This window comes from Scyliorhinus torazame, chromosome 7 (assembly GCF_047496885.1).
Source record: "Scyliorhinus torazame isolate Kashiwa2021f chromosome 7, sScyTor2.1, whole genome shotgun sequence".
Taxonomy (NCBI): domain Eukaryota; kingdom Metazoa; phylum Chordata; class Chondrichthyes; order Carcharhiniformes; family Scyliorhinidae; genus Scyliorhinus; species Scyliorhinus torazame.
Window position 1 is genome coordinate 246,592,258 of NC_092713.1, and position 21,415 is coordinate 246,613,672.

General features: G+C 47.6%; 1 protein-coding gene across 2 annotated transcripts in view; it reads right to left on the minus strand.

Annotated features, from left to right (window-relative positions):
* Positions 1–459: 459 nt before the first annotated feature.
* The window catches only part of sting1 (stimulator of interferon response cGAMP interactor 1), an 83,209-nt gene continuing 62,253 nt past the window's right edge, over positions 460–21,415 (minus strand). For both annotated transcript variants that reach the window (XM_072512228.1, XM_072512229.1), the window contains exons 5-7: positions 21,112–21,350; positions 20,638–20,824; positions 460–1,156 (exon numbers count right to left, since the gene is read on the minus strand). In XM_072512228.1, the coding sequence (XP_072368329.1) occupies positions 972–1,156; positions 20,638–20,824; positions 21,112–21,350 (611 nt within the window). In that variant the 3' untranslated portion in view covers positions 460–971. The remainder of the gene's footprint in view (positions 1,157–20,637; positions 20,825–21,111; positions 21,351–21,415) is intronic.

A 21,415-nucleotide genomic window follows, 5' to 3' on the forward strand; every position in this document is an offset into this window, starting at 1 on the left:
TGGAAACTGCTTCTTTAATGAAGCACACCGATCAGTTATAGGTCTCTAAACAACTTAGGTAAGACTGAGGCTCAGCTGAACCTTTTATACCTGCCCTGACAAGCTTGTTCGTAAAAAAACAGCAACACCACATGGCATAAATCAGGCTCGGCAGGCATGAACTACCTTAAATATCCACAAATGAAATTTAAATAACCTATTATAATTTGCCATATTATGCAAAACTGGCAGGATTACATCGGGAATGTGACCCAACATCATCACGTCCAATAATACATCTCCGCAGGTGGAAAATGCTCCCGATTTGGGAAATATTCAGTTCACATTCTATTCCTTTCCAAGTCTTGCATTTATGTAACTTTCTATTAAGTGCATCTACTATTTGCCTCAACTACTGAATGTGTTGGCAAGCTTCTACTTTCCAAACAATCACTGGATGAAGATGTTCATCTGAATTCCTTATTAGATTTAATAGTGGATTTAATGTATTTATGACCCTAGTTCTGAAACATACTGAAACCAGATAGTAAGCAAAACAAGCAAATGATATGTTAAATATTAGAAATAATTAGCTAGCAGTTAGTAAGGTAATGAGTTTAATTGTCAAGTTCTACTGGCATGCATTCATTACTAAAGCTTCATGCACGGAGTTTATCATTACAATAAAAAATGACTACCGCTAGCCATTTGCTGTCCTCAGTGTAGGACTGTAATTATTTAAAACAAAACTACTCTTAATTTTGAAATTGTTTCCTATATATTTGGTGGGATAAGCATTCCCTGGAACAACGCAGAAATTTGGTTGACATCGGTAATTTTGTATTTGATATACCATTTCAATTCTCAAAAGTAACATGGACAACTGCAAATTTTACCACAGGCACCTAAAAATATACCAGTAGGGTACTGCAATGCAATCTTGAAACAAAGAACCATGAGAATTACAAAATACATATAATGTAAAGATACATTTAATGATTTATACTTTGTAAAGTCTGTGGGTCTTCACTCCCGCTGATCATTAATTGGTCCTCACTTAAAGTTGCATCCCAAGTGGATTGCTCTGGTACAGTATATTCCATTCTCTCCTGTGCCAGATGCTGAAGGATCTTTGTGGATAGAAATTCTGAACCCACGTTTCCTTCTTCTAAATCATCTGCAATATAAAATGCATACACTTATAAAAGCTCAGGAAACCCGAGAAGGTAAATTGAAAAGAGGTTTAATTCGATAACAAGAGTAAAGGCAGCAGAGGGGCTTACATCTCCAAGGTCTCAAACAGGATTACCATTACAGCCGGTCCCAGTCTGGGCTGCCTTTATAAGTTGATTTTCATGAGTCCTAGTTGATGGGTATCCCACCCACTAACGGGGGAGCTCATATTCCACGAGCCCGCAGGGAGATCAATTGGGGCATCCTGTGGGTCTTGTGAGAGTTATTACAACACTCATAACTATACGAAAGAGAATCTTAATTTTCTTTTTCCATAATCAAAGAACATTTGATTCTGTCAGTGGACAATAACAGGATATGTTACTTCAATGGAAAAACACTTTCCATTTGGTGCATTTTGTATTATTGCAATCTCGTGCCTGCATCTAAGAGGTTTGCACCCTCACTAACAATTCCATTGCTATTCATGACTCCATTTTGGATGAATCAACTGGCACTTCAGTGCTAATAGTAACTTGACTCACAGGTAGCGTTTTTCCTCTTTACTGAAGCCTCCCCCACCTGGCTATGCATGCCACAAAAGCAAATTACTGCGGATGCTGGAATCTGAATCAAAACAGAAAATACTGGACAATCTCAGCAGGTCTGACAGCATCTGTGGAGAGAAAAGGGAGCTAATGTTTCAAGTCTGGATGGCTTTGATAAAGAGTCATCCAGAGTTGAAACGTTAGCTCCCTTTTCCCTCCACAGATGCTGTCAGACCTGCTGAGATGCTCCAGTATTTTCTGTTTTTGTATACATGCCATTAACTATCCCACTTTAGTAACTTGAGGAAGTCAGCAGTAGTGGAACAAGGGTTCATTGAACTATGTACAAAACTCTGCCTACGGCAGTAACTTTCTCCCAATCCATATCCTTGTTGGGACAGTCAACAACTCTGGGCCCTGCTTGGGCCGGCTTCTATGTGTCGTCTTTAGCAAACTCCAGCTGGGTGGCCTCTGCCCCCTGCCATAGTCAAACTCCATAGTGTCCCACGGGAGATCGACTATGGTTTATCCGTGGTCCTCATGCGGGTTATGAAATCCCCCCCCCCCCCCCAAAAGCCCCAAAGTTCCCTTTCAGCTGCCAACAGTGGGGGCCTTCTGTGCTGCTTCAACCAAGGCTATGCTTCAGTTCTGAGTTGGGCGTTGTATAGCGGTTCGTCGACCTCCTCTTCCTGGCCGACCTCCAAAGTGTTATTGCCGGGACCTCGGTCCCCGAAACAACGTCGTCCGTCTGCACGGATTCTGCTTTGTCCAATTCGGAGATGGGTGGTGGAGGACAAGGTTTGGGCCATAAAAAGGGCCCAACACCGAAGAATACCACTGAACCCCGGTCGTTTCTAGGCGTAGTCAATTATTATGGAAAATTCATTGTCAACCTAGCCATCTTATTGGCTTTAAGGAGATCCAGCTGGGTGGCCTCTGCCCCCCCCCCCCTCCCCCCACCTGGAAAGTTCACACTCCATGAATCCCACGGAAAGATCAACAATGCTTTCCCCGTGGGGGTTATGACACCAACCCAGACTGTCATGTGTGTCATACCACTTATTGTCACGTTCTACTCAGTCCCTCACCCAACACCATTGGCAGCATTTTAATTCAAGCACCTCAATCTTTTCCATTTTCCTCACCTTGCTCAAAATCCTAGTTCTTTCACAAGCCAATTTCTCACATAAGCCTACCCTCAATCTCCAATTCCTTATCTTTGATGACTTCAATCTATGTTTGAACGGTCCTAGCCCTTCGCTCCCCTTTCTTTCTCACTCAATATCACCCTTTTCAAAGTTCCAGAACCCATGACCACCTCTTGTTCTTCTCTATTCTTATATCCACTCTGTTCTAAGGCCTGAATTTCACGTGCAACATGCGTGCATCTCACTGGGGATTGCAAGCAGCAGCATTTCCCAGTCCCACCCAAGATCAATTAAGGATTGCAATATTAAGCCGGCTGGCCACTTAAGTGCCGCCAACGTGAATCATGTCTGCATTGGGTCAGGGTAGGGGTGTGTGGCAAGCACTGGGTCCTATGGCAGCCCAGTAAAATGTTTAAAGACAGCCCTCAGAGACTGCTGAAGACATTGCAGGAAGCAGAGGGAGTTAATGGCAGCAGCAGGAAAGCACATCAGGTGAGATGGAAGCTCAGTTGGGCTAGAAGTCCTCCGTTTCAATTGTCTGTGAGCCCTTGTGGAGGCATTGGCAGCCAGAAGCGGCCGAGAGATGGAAGCAGGTGGTCAACCAACCTCACCAAGAAGGCCTGGGTAGAGGTGGCAGCTGAGGCCAGCAGACATAGCCTGAGCCTGGTCCGACACACGTGGATCCAGTGCACAGGCATCCAGTGCTGGAAAAGGCTCAACGATCTTCTGCAGTCGGCAAGGGTAAGTTCGGAGTGGGCATTATCCAGCGCGGGGGACTGAGGGAAATGCCTGTCATTGTTGCAATCAAGCATCTGGAATTCAGGGAATCTCACAAATCACATCTGCCTGCGGGTCCCAAGGCTGGGGAGAAGATCTGAAGTCCTGGATCCATCAAAGAATCAGGTGTGCTAAGGGATGGGAATGCACACAAGCCACTCAGGGGGTAATCTGGGGTTGGCAAAAGCATGGTATGTTGCTGGAGGTGAAGGGTTCAGCACTCAATGGAACTCTGCACTTACTTGCAGAAGAAACAGAGCCACAACAAGGAGAGACCGCCCACTGATGGTGGTGTGCTGAACCTAGCAGTCTTCACTCGCGATGATCTAGGAGCCCTGGAACGTGATGCGAGCAGGAAGGGAAGTCACAAAGAGGCTGCCCTTTCTGAGGAAAGTAAGAGCCCAGTGGGCTGATACGAGACAGGCTGAGAGTAAAAAGAAAGTATGGCCGTCTCATCCCTCCTAAGGACTTCATTGATGCACCAATCACAGAGCCATTGTGATACCATTGATACCAATTGCACTGCACAGCATATCATGGACATTGATTCTATGTGTTATGACTAATAGTTCTGACCGATTGTTTTCATCCCTCAGATGAGTCATCCACCAGAGCCAGCAAGCAGGCTGATGACCTTCCATTGACACTGGAATGGGCGACAGTGGAAGATGCACCACAACACACCATGTCTCAGCACCACGCAACAGCACAGATACTGGCAAGTCATGCGCAATAGCACATCGGCTCAGTTAGTGTGCACAGTGGTGCACACAAGCCCCACCCATGCAAGATCTCTTCAGCAGCGAAACTGTGAATGCAGCCAAGGGTTCGCACTGGATGCTTATGTTTTCTTTTCATTTCACTTGAGTTCATAAATGATCCGATTGGATGTCTTTGCTTTGTCTCACATTAATGTTATCACAATAAGTTACTATTTGCTCTCAAGCCATGTGTGTCCTGTGTATTTGATAAGTGTTTGCCTCCTCAATGCCTGGTTAAAGATTTTTGGGACATCAAATATTATTACCGGAGAATCACGTGATGTAAGTGCAGGAGCGATTGTGTTTTCGCGAACTCTGGCTCTGTTTGTCTTTTAATCCGTTATTACATCCTGGTGCACATTTCATATTTGTCTTTTCTTGGGCTACATAGCTTGTGCTATGTTCCTGGAAGTTCCTGACTAGTGTTTTTTCCAGGAAGAGCAAAAGTAAAATGTTAAAATCCATGTTTGACTGTAGTGGTTAGAATGGGCTGAGGCAGGGCCCAGCTTGCAGTGGTGTGGTCGCTGCTGAGAGAGCTCTCACTTTGGTGGGGCCTGTGTGCATCAGGTGATGGCCGCCATTGAAAACGCTGTCAAAAATGCAGTCTTGGCTGAAGATCTTGGCTGTGCGTTGCATGTCATCACAGTTCACTTTTGTGCATAAGAGGCATAAGAAGGTTTTTATGCTTAAAGAGCACTTTCCTTGGTGAAGACCTGCGTCCGTGTCGTCGAGCTGTTGCTGCATGGTGTGTCGCCTATCCTGACTGGTTCAGGAAATGGGGGACTGGCGGGATGTGCCCTGGAACCTGGTGAGAGATGGAAAGTGACTCTCTGATTGAGTTTGAAAATTGGCTGCCATGCTCAAGTAATCTTGATTTGAAGGTGGGGTGCATCAGATTTGATGGAGCACTGCGTAATCTGCCTTTGAGGCCGGTGGTCCATTGGGCCCACCGATCACTGGTCCTGTATTGTCCTGTTTTTGATGCTTGTCATGAGGGTTCGGAGATGGCTGGGCTGGTTTCGTCATTCCCCCCGGCCAGGGCCTAGGCTGTGGGCCAGGTGGACGTCGGTGAGACGGCATGGTGGAAGTGATAGTGTCTCTTGCTTTGATCATTGGAATCCTTGAAAGATTCTGAAGAGTGCTTGTTGATTCTACTTTACCCTTTGCCTTCTCGTGTAACATGGAAGATGCTTTTATCCTGCAGTTCTTTTGTTATCCTGGACATTACTCCCTGCTAATCATGTTGTTGAATATTGTTCCTGTATTTTTTCCTGCAGGAAGTGCGAAATGAGTCCGTGAGGGGCTGTACCGTTCGTTGATTATCCTGATCTATCTAAATCATATTGAGTCAATTATGAGAAGTGTTATTTGTGCAGTGTCACTCCTTTCAAAGAAGCCGAGTGGAGCTGGGTTGGGGTGAATGTTAAGGTTGGTAGGGTTAGTTTTGTCTGTGATGGAGGATAGCCGCCCCAGTTAGAGCTAATTCGTCTCGAGGTTTTTTGGGATTTATTTATTATGCTGAATTTAAGAACACGGACTTGATCCTTCGATGGCCTGGGCAGAATTTTATTTTAAACCTGGGATGCATTGGGTTCCTACTGACTCTTCCGTGGGGTTGAGTTACTTTTCTTGCTCCGATTGTGTCTCTCTATTTACTCCTTGATTGCAGTGTTCTTCAAACTTTTGTTCCGGGGACCCATTTTTACCAACCGGCCAACCTTCGGGACACAACCCGGCCGACCTTCGCGACCCGCGCCGGCCGACCTTCGCGACCCACGCCGGCCAACCTGTGTGCCCCACCATTTTCTCTTACCTTGTTTGCTGCTGACAAAAATGGAGGAAATAATTTTGGGTCCCTTTGGCCCTCGTACACGCTCCCCCAATGGAACCTGTTGGATGAAGGTAAAGCCTTCCGGTGTCGGAAAGTATGGAGTCTCCATCTGTCCAAAGTTATGCATTTTATCCTGTAAAATTTTATCAAATAAACCCCCCCCCCCGAAATTGTAAAAAAAAAATGAATAAAATGAAAATTGCCCCGAACTTGTAAAACAAAAAGCTGTCGCCGTTTAAAAAGAAGTGTCCGCACTGCGCATGCGCACCGATGATCGGGCACACATGCGCAGTGCAGTCGCATTTTTTTACATGTTCGTGGCCATTTTGAAGGCCCCTTGCAGCCGGCATTATTAACAGCCGGCTGCTGCAGCTGTTGCGCGCAGATTTGCGCGATTGGGAGCACCGTGACGGACGCCTCCGCAACCCTCCCGACACCCGCCCGGACCAACTCGCGGGTCGCGCCCCCAGGTTCGACAATGCCTGCTCGAATGAACTATTCAAACGTGATGTGTATTATTGGCACAGGTATGACCAGTAATTATGGTTCGTTGTTGGGAAGAAAGGTTGCTCTGGGATCCTTTCTGCGATGGCGGTTGCTTTGAGTTAGTCTTGGCATTCCCTCCTTGGGGCTCTTTGTCTCTTCTTTTCTTCATCTGGGTGAGCATTGTGCTGGTTCTTATCCTGTTCTGGCCCAGTAGGTTGAAGGGGGCGGGGGGGGGGGTGTTCTTGTGGTGCCGGGGAGGAGGGAATCGGCCCTTCCTCCCAGGACATCAAATTGTTAGATGCCTTGTCAGTTCTTCCTCTCCCGTGGTTCGGGACCCCTCCGGCTAGGGCTGGAGTAGTTATCCTTTTCTCTTTAATGTGAGTGGGGATGGTGCATTGCCTTGGATGGGGTTGAAAGAGTGCTGGCTTGAATGAGGTGTAGGTTTTTTGGGGTGCGTTGGAGGTCCTGGTGGTATAGTTTCTTGTGTTTTGGGTGTTGCTGGGCTGGGCCAGGCCTGGTGCAGTGGCTAATAACCAGTTGCTTCCTTTTCTGCGGGGGCCGGAGAGGTTGGGATTTGTTTCCCGGGTGTGCAGGATCCTGGGATCGGGTATCCTGTTATTCCCCTGAGGGGTGGGATGTCTTCTTGTTGATTGAGCGGCCTGTTCGTCTCCTTGTTGGTGGGTGCATGGTGGGCACCAGGAAAGTATGTAGTCTGGGTTGGGTCCTGATCCTTTGATATCCAATGGGTTAGTTTTGGTGGTTCTTGTTCTTTCTTCCTTGTTTTTCTTCTATGGGAGGCCCGGAAGGTTTGAACATAATCCAATTATGTTGTTGCCGGTCCTCTCTCCATAAATGTACGGAATGATTTTTGTTTTGCTTTGGGCCTGGATTGGGGCTAAGTTGCATTGCCAGGGTCCCAGGTTCGATTCTCGGCTTGGGTCACTGTCTGTGCGGACACTGCAAATTCTCCCTGTGTCTGCGTGCGTTCCCACTGGGTGCTCCGGTTTCCTCCCACAGTCCCAAAAGACGTGCTGTTAGGTTGTTTGGACATGCTGAATTCTCCTTCCGTGTACCCGAACAGGCGCCGGAATGTGATGGCTTTTCACAGTAACTTCATTGCAGTGTTAATGTAAGCCTACTTGTGACAATAAAGATTATTATTATTATTGTGTGGCATGAATATAAATCCCCTTAGAACTGGAGTTTTCATGTATTTTCTTTTGTTCTTTTGAAAGGGTGGGAATGATGACTCTGTTCTTGGCTTCTACATTGGGTGCAGATAAATCTGATATCAGACGAGAGGAAGCGGCACTGGGTCATTGATGCCTCTTGCGATGCTAGGGTCAAGGGAGTTGTACATTGCTGCGTGCCCGATTATGCCGTGGGAAATTTATCCTGATTTCTTGTGATGGTTGTGGACTTGTGCGGCGTCGGAGGGTGGGCACCGTTTTATCATACCTTTATCCTGCTCCACCCTTGGTCTTTCGTGGGGCCACATGAGTACTTAATTTTGTCTAATGATTATATTGATCCAGTTGTGATGTTGTTCTCCTGTTCCATTCTGTACTCGTGTATATTAAGCCAGTTTCTTCTTCTCTCTTACAGCAATGTATTATTTTGTAACTTTGTTGTGTTATTCTCCAAAATGTAAAACGTCAATAAGAACAAAGAACAATACAGCACAGGAACAGGCCCTCTTAGCCTACGTCGATCACGTGTCCTATCGTGACCAAACGCCTGTATCCCTCTATACCCTGTCTGTTCATGTGTCTATCCAGATAAGTCTTAAAGGTCGCTAATGTATCTGCCTCAATCACCTCACTTGGCAGTGCATCCCAGGCCGCCACCACCACCCTCTGCGTAAAAAACTTCCTCCGCACATCTCCACTGAACCTATCCCCTCTCACCTTGAACTTGTGCCCCCTTGTAATTGTCATTTCCGCCCTGGGAAAAACCTCCAACTGTTCACCCTATCTATATCCCTCATAATTTTATAAACATCTATATCAGGTCACCCTTCAGCCTCCGTCTCTCTAGAGAGAACAACCCGAGTTTATTCAATCACTCTGTCATAATATACACCTGTATATCATGGTGCAGACACACACTGATGGACACACAGTGGGACCAATCAACACACACAACACCCAGCCAATCATCAGTTAGAGCACACGCACTATAAAGACAGGGGGCATCAGAGTTCCCGCTCATTCGAGCTGCAGCTAGCTAGGAGGACAGAACTCACAGCCTGCAGCACAGACATTCACCATGTGCTGAGTGCATCGACTGGTTAGGACAAGGCAAAGGTCTTTAGTTAAAGCTAGTATCATGTTAACCCACAGTCAGAGTATGTTACAAGTTAATGATTCAATAAAATAGTGTTGCACTATTTCAAGTGTTGGTGACCTGTATGTTCCACGGATTCAGAGCACCCAACACAACATGATACCAGGAGTTGAGGGATATTAGCACTTCTTAGACCTACCTGCAAGTGATCTGCCTTCCGCCAGCATTCCGTCATCCTGCAACATGGACAACATCAGCCCGCCACCGCCGCTCCGCATCGTCGGCAACCTAGGGGCCAACTGGAAGATATTCAAACAACGCTTCCAGCTCTTCCTTGAGGCCACAGACAGGGAGGACGCCTCGCGTACCAGGAAGATTGCTCTCCTCCTCTCCACGGCCGGAGACAATGCCATCCACAATTTCAATTCTCTCACCTTTGCGAATGATGAAGATAAAACAAAGTTCAAGATGGTCCTCCTCAAGTTTGACACTCACTGCAGGGTAGAGGTGAATGAAAGTTTCGAGCGCTACGTGTTCCAACAGCGTTTGCAGGGTAAGGATGAACCTTTCCAATCCTTTCTCACGCACCTCCGCATCCTTGCGCAGTCTTGCAGCTACGGGCCCACCTCCGACTCCATGATACACGACCAGATCATTTTCGGTGTTCAGTAGGACCCCCTACGACAGCAACTCAGCTCACCCTAGCGACCGCCACTGAGACCTGTGTCTTACACGAAAACGCCACGAATCGGTATTCCCACATACAAGCGGCTGAAACGACGCGGCAATGTCCCCACGAGGCGGAACGGGTCCAAGTGATTGAGAATCTCCAGGGCCTCAGCCTGGATGAGGGTGGCCATTTCGCGCGCTTGTGCGCACCAAACGAGGGGACGGCGACGTCGAAGAACAGAATGTGCAGGCGCGCACCATGATTGACCGCACTGCGCATGCGCGGTGGCGCAGCGAACGTGCTGACGCTACGACGTGCGGCAACTGTGACTCCACCCATTTAAAACGGCAATGCTCTGCCAAATCTCAACAATGCCTAAGATGTGGCAGACTTGGCCACTGTGCTGCCTTCTGCCGAGCAGCTCAGCCTGCCAATTCATATCGCTTCAGCCAGCCTCGCAGGAATGTCCGGGCAATTCAACCCACGGTCACCAAGTCCGATGCAGACCTCCCACACAGCAGTGACACCGAGGACCCGAAGGCGCTTTTTCGAGTCGGTGTTGTGACAAAAAACTGGCTGTCCCCGAAGCAAAGACACCAGCCGCTGTCGGTATACAGCATCGATCCAGACGATGAGTGGTGTGCCACCCTGACCGTCAACCGGTCCCAAATACGATTCTGCCTGGACACTGGTGTCTCCGCCAATCTCATTGCGCGGTCTGACTTCCAAAGCCTTCGTGTCAAACCAGCCATCCTTCCATCAGCCTGCCTGCTATTAGATTACAATGGCAATGTCATTGCTTGTAGCGGCTCGTGCCAACTTGAAGTGACACACAGGTCACACAAAGCCATCCTTCCTTTAGAAATCGTGGGCTCCTCCAAAGCCTCCCTGCTTGGTGCGCAGGCATGCAAGCGGTTGAACCTAGTTCAGAGAGTTCACTCTCTCTCTCCTGATGACACGTCTGCCTTTCAGGACACTGACTTCAGGGCGCAACTCGACGCCATCCTCCACTAGCACCACGTCTTCGAAGGCATGGGCACGCTCCCATATACCTACAAGATCTTATTGAAACAGAATGCCATGCCTGTGGTGCATTCACCTCGCAGGGTTCCAGCACCCCTTGAGGACCGCCTCAAGCAGCAGCTGCAGGACCTCCAGGACCAAGGAGTGATCTCCAGAGTTACGGAACCAACCGACTGGGTCAGTTCCATGGTATGTGTGAAAAGGCCTTCCGGCGAATTGAGAATTTGCATTGATCCCAAGGACCTAAATCACAATATCATGAGGGAGCATTATCCAATTCTCAAGCGCGAAGAGATCACATGCGAGATGGCTCGCGCCAAGCTCTTCACCAAACTCAACGCCTCAAAAGGATCCTGGCAAATCCAGCTCGACAAATCCAGCAGGAAACTGTACATTCAATACCCCCTTTGGCAGATATTGTTACAACAGGATGCCGTTTGGGATCATATCGGCTTCAGAAGTGTTCTATAGGATCATGGAACAAATGATTGAAGGCATTGAAGGTGTTCGCGTCTATGTCGATGACATAATCATTTGGTCCACCACCCCTCAGGAGCATGTCAGTCGCCTCCAGCGCGTATTCAAACGCATACGTGAGCAGGGCCTACGCCTCAACAGGGCCAAATGCTCTTTTGGTCAGACAGAAACTCAAGTTCCTCGGGGACCACATCTCCCAGTTGGGTGTGCGGCCGGATGCGGACAAGGTGGCTGCTACCACAGTCATGAAAACACCAGAGAGCAAGAAGGCTGTCCTCCGATTTCTGCACATGGTCAACTTTTTAGGGAAGTTCATCCCTAACCTCGCCTCTCATACCACGGCTCTCAGGAACCTGGTCAGGAAGACGACAGACTTCCAATGGCTCCCTCCCCACGAGCGCGAATGGACCCGGTCTTAGCTTTCTTTGATCCAGCAAAAGAGACCAAAATTTCGACCAATGCCAGTCAATTCAGCATTGGGGCAGTGCTCCTGCAACGCGATGAGGCCTCATCATGGGCCCACGTTGCATATGCGTCACGCGCCATGACCCCCCACGGAACAGCATTACGCGCAGATAGAAAAGGAGTGCCTGGGCCTTCTGACCGGTCTTGATAAGTTTCACGACTATGTGTACGGACTTCAATTCACCGTCGAGACCGACCATCGCCTGTTGGTCAATATATTACAGAAAGACTTGAACGACATGCTGCCTCGCCTCCAGCGTATTCTTCTCAAGCTCCGGCGATACGACTTCCAGCTGGTATACACCCCAGGCAAAGACCTCATCATTGATGACCCTCTCTCCAGGGCAGTCAACACTCCGTGTGACCCAGCGGGATTCGTCTGCCAGGTTGACACCCATGTGGCCTTCATGGCCTCCAATCTACCTGCCACGGATGAACGCCGCGTCCAAATTCGCCGTGAGACGGCGGCTGACCCTTTGCTACAGCGTGTCATGCGCCACCTAACAGACGGGTGGCTCAAGGGCCAATGCCCTCAGTTCTATAACGTCAGAGATGATCTGGCGGTAGTAGACGGGGTTCTTCTGAAACTGGGCCGCATTGTCATCCCGCATGGCATGCGCAGCTCATCCTGGAACAGCTACACGAGGGCCATCTTGGCGTGGAAAAGTGCCGCCGACGTGCCCGGGACATAGCCAACACAGTGCTCAACTGCCCCACTTGTCAGCGCTTCCAGCCGGCCCAAACACGTGAGACCCTGCAGCCCCATGAGTTGGTCACGTCACCTTGGACCAAGGTGGGCATCGACCTGTTCCACGCGCTGGGTGGAGACTATGTCCTGATGGTGGACTACTTTTCAAATTGCCCGGAGGTGATACGGTTGCACGACATAACATCGTCTGCAGTCATCCGTGCCTGTAAGGACACCTTTGCTCGACACGGCATCCCATTCATGGTTATGTCGGACAATGGCCCCTGCTTCGCAAACCAGGAATGGTCCAACTTTGCCAGGCGGTACAATTTTGCACGTGTGACATCCAGTCCGCTGTACCCCCAATCCAACGGCAAAGCGGAGAAGGGCGTCCACATAGTCAAACGGCTCCTCTGCAAGGCTGCCGATGCTGGGTCCGATTTCTATCTCACCTTGCTGGCTTATCGCTCTGCCCCACTGTCTACCGGCCTGTCGCCAGCCCAGTTGCTCATCGGTCACACCCTGAGGACCACGGTTCCGTCCATTCATGTCCCAGACTTCGACCACGTTCCGGTCCTTCGACGGATACAGCAGTCTCGTGCACAGCACAAGGCGGCTCATGACTCCCGAGCAGCTGATCTCCCTGCTCTGGCTCCAGATGACAACGTCCCCATCCATCTTCCAGATGGTGGCTGGTCTGCAACCGCTGTGGTCCTTCGGCAGGTGGCCCCCTGCTAGTTCCTGGTTCGTCTACCGGATGGCCCATTCTACGCTGCAATCGACGCGCCCTTCGTTTCGTTCCGCGCTCGCTACGTGATCCTCCAGTGTCGCCTCGCCCTCCTGCTGACCCTGCCATGGACTATGCAGAGATCCCGGTCACTCTGCACCATCCTCACTCTGACTCAGTCCAGCCCGCTCCTCAGCCGGCGGCTCCCGATCCACCCTTGAGGCGGTCAACCAGAATTCGTTGCCCACCTCAGAGACTTAATTTGTGAACTTTGTGGTCTTTCTGATTTGTTCTGTTCTTCCGTTTAATCGTTTACATGGTTTATACATAGTGTTCATCTTGTTATTCTTGTGACACACTGTTTTTCTGCACCAGGCACCTTCCCATGTAAATAGCTTAGTTCTCATGTACATAGTCCTGTAAATATTTCGCACACACGTAGTCAGGGACATTCTCACCATACACTATTTATTGCCACACAGGTACATTCTTTTATAAAAGGGGGATGTCATAATATACACCAGTATATCATGGTGCAGACACACACTGATGGACACACAGTGGGACCAATCAACACACACAACACCGCAGCCAATCACCAGTAAGAGCACATGCACTATAAAGACAGGGGGCATCAGAGTTCCAGCTCATTCGAGCTGCAGCTAGCTAGGAGGACAGATCTCACAGCCTGCAGCACAGACATTCACCATGTGCTGAGTGCATCGACTGGTTAGGACAAGGCAAAGGTCTTTAGTTAAAGCTAGTATCGTGTTAACCCACAGTCAAAGTATGTTACAACAGTTAATGATTCAATAAAATAGTGTTGCACTAATTCAAGTGTTAGTGACCTGTATGTGTTCCACGGATCCAGAGCACCCAACACAATACACTCTTCATAGCTAATACCCTGCATACCAGGCAACATCCTGGTAAACCTTTTCTGTACTTTCTCCAAAGCTTCCAAGTCATTCTGGTAGTGCGGTGGCCAGTATTGGACACAGTATTCCAAATGTGGCCTAACCAACATTCTATATAACTGTAACATAATTTGTGAGCTTTTAAAAATACATTATTACCAAGGCTATGATGCTGCATTGGGCTAATGGGATGGTGTTATGTGAGATGTTTGGGAGGGAGGTAATGCCCATGGACTTGAACAGAAGGTAGGCCATGCCAGACCAGCTGAAGGAACACTGCATCAAGGCCTCCCTGGTGTCTCCGCCTCCCGGAAGGTTTCTTAGATCAGCCTCTTCGTCCTTGCCACCAGCCTGCCCAGGCTTTGCATCTGAGTCGTCGTTGGTTTCCTCAACTGAAGCTGGTGCACCTGTCTCAGTATCCTCCTGCTCCAGTGGTTCCCCGAGAGAGAGAGAGAGAGAGAGAGAGAGAGTGAGAGAGAGAGGGGAATTGTAAAGAGCACAGCAGACGTTCACTCTGGAGGTTACTGCAGGTCACACCTGGACGGTCCAGCCACTGAAATCTAATTTTCAGCAGGCCAGTGGTCCTCCCCACCACCGCGCTTGCAGATACATGGCCGCGCTTGTATCTCTCCTCTGCCGTCAGCCACCTTTACAAAGGATAGACCTTGTCACCAATCAACCATCCATCGAGGTGAGCTGAAGCCGCGAACAGCCTTGGCACTTGTGAGTGGCGTAGAATGAAGGCATCCTCGGATCTGCCAGGGTACCTTGCACAGATCTGTAAATCTGGATCTTGTTGTCACAAACTATTTAAGCATTCATGAAGTGAAACCCTTCCTGTCAACAAAGGCATCCGGCTGTCCGACTGGTGCCTTGATGGCCACATGGGTGTGATCAATGACACCCAGGTTGCGGGGGAACCCTGCAATTGTAGTGAAGCCTCTGGCCTGCTCAACCTCGCTGACATGACCCATCCTGAAGTGAATGAATATTCTCACCTGCCTGAACAGAGCGTCAGTCACCAGCTTGACACAGCTGTGTGTAGTTGACTGGGAGCTCCATAAAAATCACCCACAGAGCCCTGGAACGATCTGGAGGCATAAAAGCAGTGCCCTTCTGAGCCATGAGCATTGGGTGTCCACCCACATAATTGGGGGCTAACTCACACCCAATCATCTGGTCATGACAGCTTCTCTTGAAAGATGAAGCCTCCTGCAGCACTGGACCTCGGTAACATCAAGGTAGTTAGTTCGCCGCCTGAACAGCCTGGCAGCTGAATAGTGGGGATGTCCTCCTTTCCCTGTGCCTGTATCTCTTCTCTGAATGATGTCTGTGATGACCTGGTCTCCGCTTTGTCCCATATTTCTACTCAGAAGAGGTGCTTGTACCTGAGCAGACTATACTGTTCTGCAGAGATGCAAATGGGGCTGACCCATGCACAGAAGATGCCAGAGGGATGCAAATCTCAGATATCAGAGGACAGCAATGTCGTGAAGGCTCCAGACTACATGCTGAATCCTCCAAAGAATGCAGAGAAAACACTCAAAATGCTCTAAAACAACCCCTAAATGAACTCCCAAAAACTCATATCTCATCTGCCTGCCGCTGCTCCAGCCCCCTTTTATCCATCCCTTGGATGAATGAACTGCAAAAACGTATTGGCCGCATGCCCATGTTACCCATCCGCCGACCTAAAAATCACACAGGCAGTATAATATTGTGGTCAATGGCGAATTAATCCTCTCAGGTGGCTGCATTATTGTCGAGTTCAAATGTCTTCCTGGTCTCCTCCACAACCCTCACACTGATGTAGAAGCCGAATAATTTTGGGTGGAGATAAGAAATAGCAAAGAAAAGATGTCACTGGTGGGAATGGGTTACGCTATAGGAAGAGTATAAATCAAGAAATAATGGGGGTTTGTAAGAAGGGTACTGAAATATCATGGGCAAGTTTAATTTTCATATTGCTTGGACCAATCAAGTTGGCAAAGTATGAGTTCATAAAGTGTATTCAGGCCTGTTTTTTTAGAATAATACATTCTGGACAGCACGGGGCAGCACGGTATTGTGGATAGCACAATTGCTTCACAGCTCCAGGGTCCCAGGTTCGATCCCGGGTTGCGTCACTGTCTGTGCGGAGTCTGCACATCCTCCCTGTGTGTGCATGGGTTTCCGCCGGGTGCTCCGGTTTCCTCCCACAGTCCAAAGATGTGCAGGTTAGGTGGATTGGCCATGATAAATTGCCCTTTGTGTCCAAAATTGCCCTTAGTGTTGAGTGGGGTTACTGGGTTATGGGGATAGGGTGGAGGTGTTGACCTTGGGTAGGGTGCTCTTTCCAAGAGCCGGTGCAGACTCGACGGGCCGAGTGGCCTCCTTCTGCACTGTAAATTCTATGATAAATTCTATGATAATCTATGGACCCTACCAGGCTATTTGAGACCTAGCAAGGTGCAATGAGACAGGATTAATAAATGATCTCATAGTAAAAGCTCATCAAGGTAATAGTAATCATAATGTGATATAATTCAACATTTGGTTTGAGGGTGAGAAATTTGGGCTAAAAGTCGTGCCTTAAATTTAAATAAAGGCAACTGCAAGGTATGAAGACAGAGTAGATGAAAGTGGGCTGGGTAAATTGGTTGAAATGGAAGACAGTCGTAGCAAATATTTACGGTAATATTTTACAACTCGCAAAAAATATATTTTATTGAGGAAAAAAGACTCTACTGGAAGGATGCACAATCTGGAGATAACAAAGGAAGTTAAGGGTGGTGTCTAATTGAAAGAAAAGATGTACAAATGCTGCAAAGATTAGTAATAGGCCAGGAGATCGAGAAGTTTTAGAAACCAGCAAAGGATGCAAAAAAGTGTTCAATTCTGGTCGCCACACTACCAGAAGGATGTGGAGGCTTTAGAGAGGGTGCAGAAGAGATTTACCAGGATGTTGCCTGGTATGGAGGGCATTAGCTATGAGGAGCGGTTGAATAAACTCGGTTTGTTCTCACTGGAACGACGGAGGTTGAGGGGTAACCTGATAGAGGTCTACAAAATTATGAGGGGCATAGACAGAGTGGATAGTCAGAGGCTTTTTCCCAGGGCAGAGGGGTCAATTACTAGGGGGCATAGGTTTAAGGTGCAAGGGGCAAGGTTTAGAGGAGATGTACGAGGCAAGTTTTTTTACACAGAGGGTAGTGGGTGCCTGGAACTCGCTGCCGGAGAAGGTGGTGGAAGCAGGGACAATAGATGCAGGGGCATCTTGACAAATACATGAATAGGATGGGAATAGAGGGATATGGACCCAGGAAGTGTAGAAGATTGTAGTTTAGACGGGCAGCATGGTCGGCACAGGCTTGGAGGGCCGATGGGCCTGTTCCTGTGCTGGACTTTTCTTTGTTCTTTGTAAAAAATGGGAGAAATTGAAGTCTGAAAGAAAACTAGTGAAAAATATACAAACATGGCAACCTTTTTTTATACAAATTTAGAGTACCCAATTCAGTTTTTCCACATCAGAGGCAATTTAGCGTAGCCAATCCACCTACCCTGCACATCTTTGGGTTGTGGGCGAGCTAACACGGGGATAATGTGCAAACTCCACACGGGCGGTGACCCAGAGCCGGGATCGAACCTGGGACCCCTGCGCCATGAGGCAGCTGTGCTAACCACTGAGCCACCGTGCTGCCCTATGGCAATGTTTTCTCCACGCATATTAAAAAGGGAAAGAGTAGCCAAAGTGAGCATTTGTCCCTCTGATGGTGAGACTGGGGAATTAATAATGGGAAATCAGGAATTGGCAGAAACTTTCAACTTTCTATCTATCTTCACAGTAGAAGACGAAAAAGACACCCCGAGAATAGTAGAAATCAAACAAAGAAGCAAAAGGAAAGGAGGAACTTAAAATAATCTTAATCAGTACAGAAAAAGTAATCAGAAAATTAATGGAAGTTAGGAGGAGAAAATGGCAAATGCCCTGGGGAAATGGGTTCAAATCCTACCATGACCTCTGCACCCAGAGCAAAGTGGATGACTCTTAACTGCCCTCAGAAATAGCTTTGCATTCAAGGGCTATTAGGGATAGGCAACAAAGCCACATCCAATTGAATAATTTTTTTAAACTTAAAGCTGGAGTGAGAGCCTGGATTATAGGGAATTAAATGATATGATTGCAGCAATAGTGAGTACACTGATGTTAATCTTCCATGAATCCATAGAATCTGGAACAGTTCCAGCAGATTAGAAAGTATCATGTTCAAGAAGAGAGACAAAAAGCAGGAAATTACAGACTACTTAGCCTAATGTCTGTCATTGAGAAAATGCCATAATCCATTATTAAAGAGGTAGTAGGACATTCAGAAATTCATAATCATTTCGACAATATTGGATAGATGATGTTAAATGGAGCAAACCTTTTCACAATGAAAATATGAATGGCTGTGTTTGAATTAGATTTTTATACAGTTGTAAGTGGGGGCAATCTTGTCACGGGAAGTTTGAATGGCTTATTTTTCTTTTCATGAGCATTTCAGACTTCCCGGCGTTTATATGGCTCACTGGTTCTGTGCATAGTGGATACTATGTTTGCACATTATCCCCGTGTTTGCCCGCCCACAACCCAAAGATGTGCAGGGTAGGTGGATTGGCCACGCTAAATTGCCCCTTATGTGGAAAAAATGAATTGGGTACTCTAAATTTGTAAAAAAAAAAGGCTGCCATGTTTGTATATTTTTCGCTAGTTTTCTTTCAGACTTCAATTTCTCTCTTTTTTGGGGGCAGCACGGTAGCACAAGTGGATAGCACTGTGGCTTCACAGCGCCAGGGTCCTAGGTTCGATTCCCCGCTGGGTCACTGTCTGTGCGGAGTCTGCACGTTCTCCCCATGTCTGCGTGGGTTTCCTCCGGGTGCTCCGGTTTCCTCCCACAGTCCATAGATGTGCAGGTTAGGTGGATTGGCCATGCTAAATTGCTCTTAGTGTCCAAAAAGGTTAGGAGGGGTTATTGGGTTACGGTGATAGGGTGGACGTGAGGGCTTAAGTGGGTCAGTGCAGACTCGATGGGCTGAATGGCCTCCTTCAGCACTGTATGTTGTATGTTCTATTAGAGGAGTGCTTCAACAGCTCAGCAAGTATTTGGATATTAAGTCACTGAAAACCAAACCACAGAGTCCCCTCCATGCATTAATATTGAAATACTGCATTCTATTGAATGAAGAAAGTGATTTTATCCACTGTATAAAAGACTCTAACACATCTGAACCTTTACACAGTATTAGTCAAGTTAACGGTTTCCCACCTTTTATGGACAAAACCCTATCAAAGAACAATCATGGCATTAGTAACATTTTACTTGTCAAGCAGCATCTAATTATAACAATATGTTGACAAAGGGCTGGATTCTCCATTCCCCGAAGGCGAAATCGTGTTCATCGACAGGGTGGAGAATCCATTTTGGCGCCAATATCGGGAGCGGCAGTGTTTTTTGTATTCTCCGCCCCCTGAAAAGCGACTTACTCTAGGAGTACGCCGCACCGATTATCCACGGCCTCAGGCCATTGCCTGAGGTCCGCCCCACGATGCTCCGTCCCCAACCGGTCGAGTTCCCGACAGCGTGGGTTACGTTCGCTCACGTCGTCCGGGAACCTCGCATGGTGGCTGCAAACTCAGTCCGGGGCCGTCACAGTCGGGGGAGGGCCGATCCATGGGCAGGGGGGGGGGGCTACATTCGGAGCTGGGGCAGTGTGGGCGGGTGGTCCGGGGCCCGCGAGCGGCCGAAGGGGGGCACTACTTTGGTGGTCCAGGTCCGCAGGCAGAGTCCGCCACGGAGCATGGCGCGGCCGCTGCAGGCCGCCGCCATGCACATGCGCGGCCACGGAACCGGAAATGTTCAAGGCCATATCGGCAGCTAGAGCTGTGAGCTCTACGCTGCCTCCCTGCTGGCCCCCAGCAAAACGGGGAATTGGTGGCCGTTTTACGCCAGGTTAGACCACCGTTTTCACGCTGACATGGGGACTTAGTCTCCAAAAGGGAGAATCCAGCCCGAGTGCTTTTAAACTGACCTGGTGTGGTACCCAAGTGAAAATTATGTTTGGGACAAGCATTTGAACAGCAAACACAACATCACCTTAAGTGCATGACAGCACATAAAACATTTCCCAACCCAGGAAAAATGGTGGACAGCAGGAATGATCTGTAAAGTATAAAACTGTGGCCCCACATGCCTCTCATTAGGTCCTCCTGATGTGGATTTGCTCAGTGTCGGGAAGGGAAAATCCAGTCCCCTGACTATCCAAAGAACAAGTGTTCTCTTAGGTATGATTTCAATTCGGTGAGCATTTGATGTTTTTATTTGTATGAAAAAAGGCTGGGTCAGAAATGGACAAATGAACCAGTCAGAAATGCAGCAAATGGGTGGGCACTCTTGAAAAAAACAAAGAATGATCATTTGAGCAGTGAAACTCTGCACACATTCCACGATTAGAATTGGCCTAATGCTTCTTTCCAGCATTTGGAAGAATTGTTTTGCATGTTGAAGATTGATGGATAATAGAGCTTTGCACCTATTTGTACACTGGCCTCGGCATTCAAAGTGAGTCATATGATGAATGTCTCAAATAAATAAACAGTTGCTTCTGAAAGGCAAATCATATCAATTACAACCGAACAGTGCTGAAATGAATATTCATACTTACCGCCATATGGAATTAATTTGAAGTAACCTGCACACTCTTGGGAGTTGTTCAGGATATTCTCTAAGGTGATGTAGAACAACTTGGCCTGCTCTAGACGCTGTTCTTTGCTAAAGGCTGCCGTTGCATCATTGGACATTTCAAGCAGGGACCGCAGTGGTGTGGCGTATTCAAGGATACAGTGATGAGGCTGTGACAGGGAGCAGGATGGAGTATTAGTGTTATGGTTGAAGGTAAATTGAAGGAGCAAAAGGTACTGAAATTGCTATCTGTAGACAATTTGTACTATAGTTTAAATAGCTGTACATTTGATTGTTTATCTGAACCTTAATTTTTAGAATGCACGCCATCAAAAAATCTAGAACTTATTTGAAACAGATCTTGAAACTATATAAAACTTTGATCTTGAACATTTTATGAAGTTCAATTCGAGAACACAAAATATAATCTTCAGTTATTAAAGAATACAATCTTTACCCTCTCCCATTGATCCTTAACGGCATAAATACTGTTCTTGTAACTTCTTCCTTTAATCCCAGCTCTGTCAATACAGAGCTCTGGTAGGTTTCCAAAAAATTGAATCCTGCTGTCCACCTTTTCCAGTTTATCGTAAATCTTACAGTTGAATGGGATCAGAATATACAATTTCCAGTTTTCTTTGCAATCTGGTACATATTTTACAGAGCACTGGTATTCCTTCATTCTTTCTTCCAGATCTGATCAATGCAACAAAACATTGTCAATTTAAAAAGTGACCCAAAACAAACAATGTGATGGAACT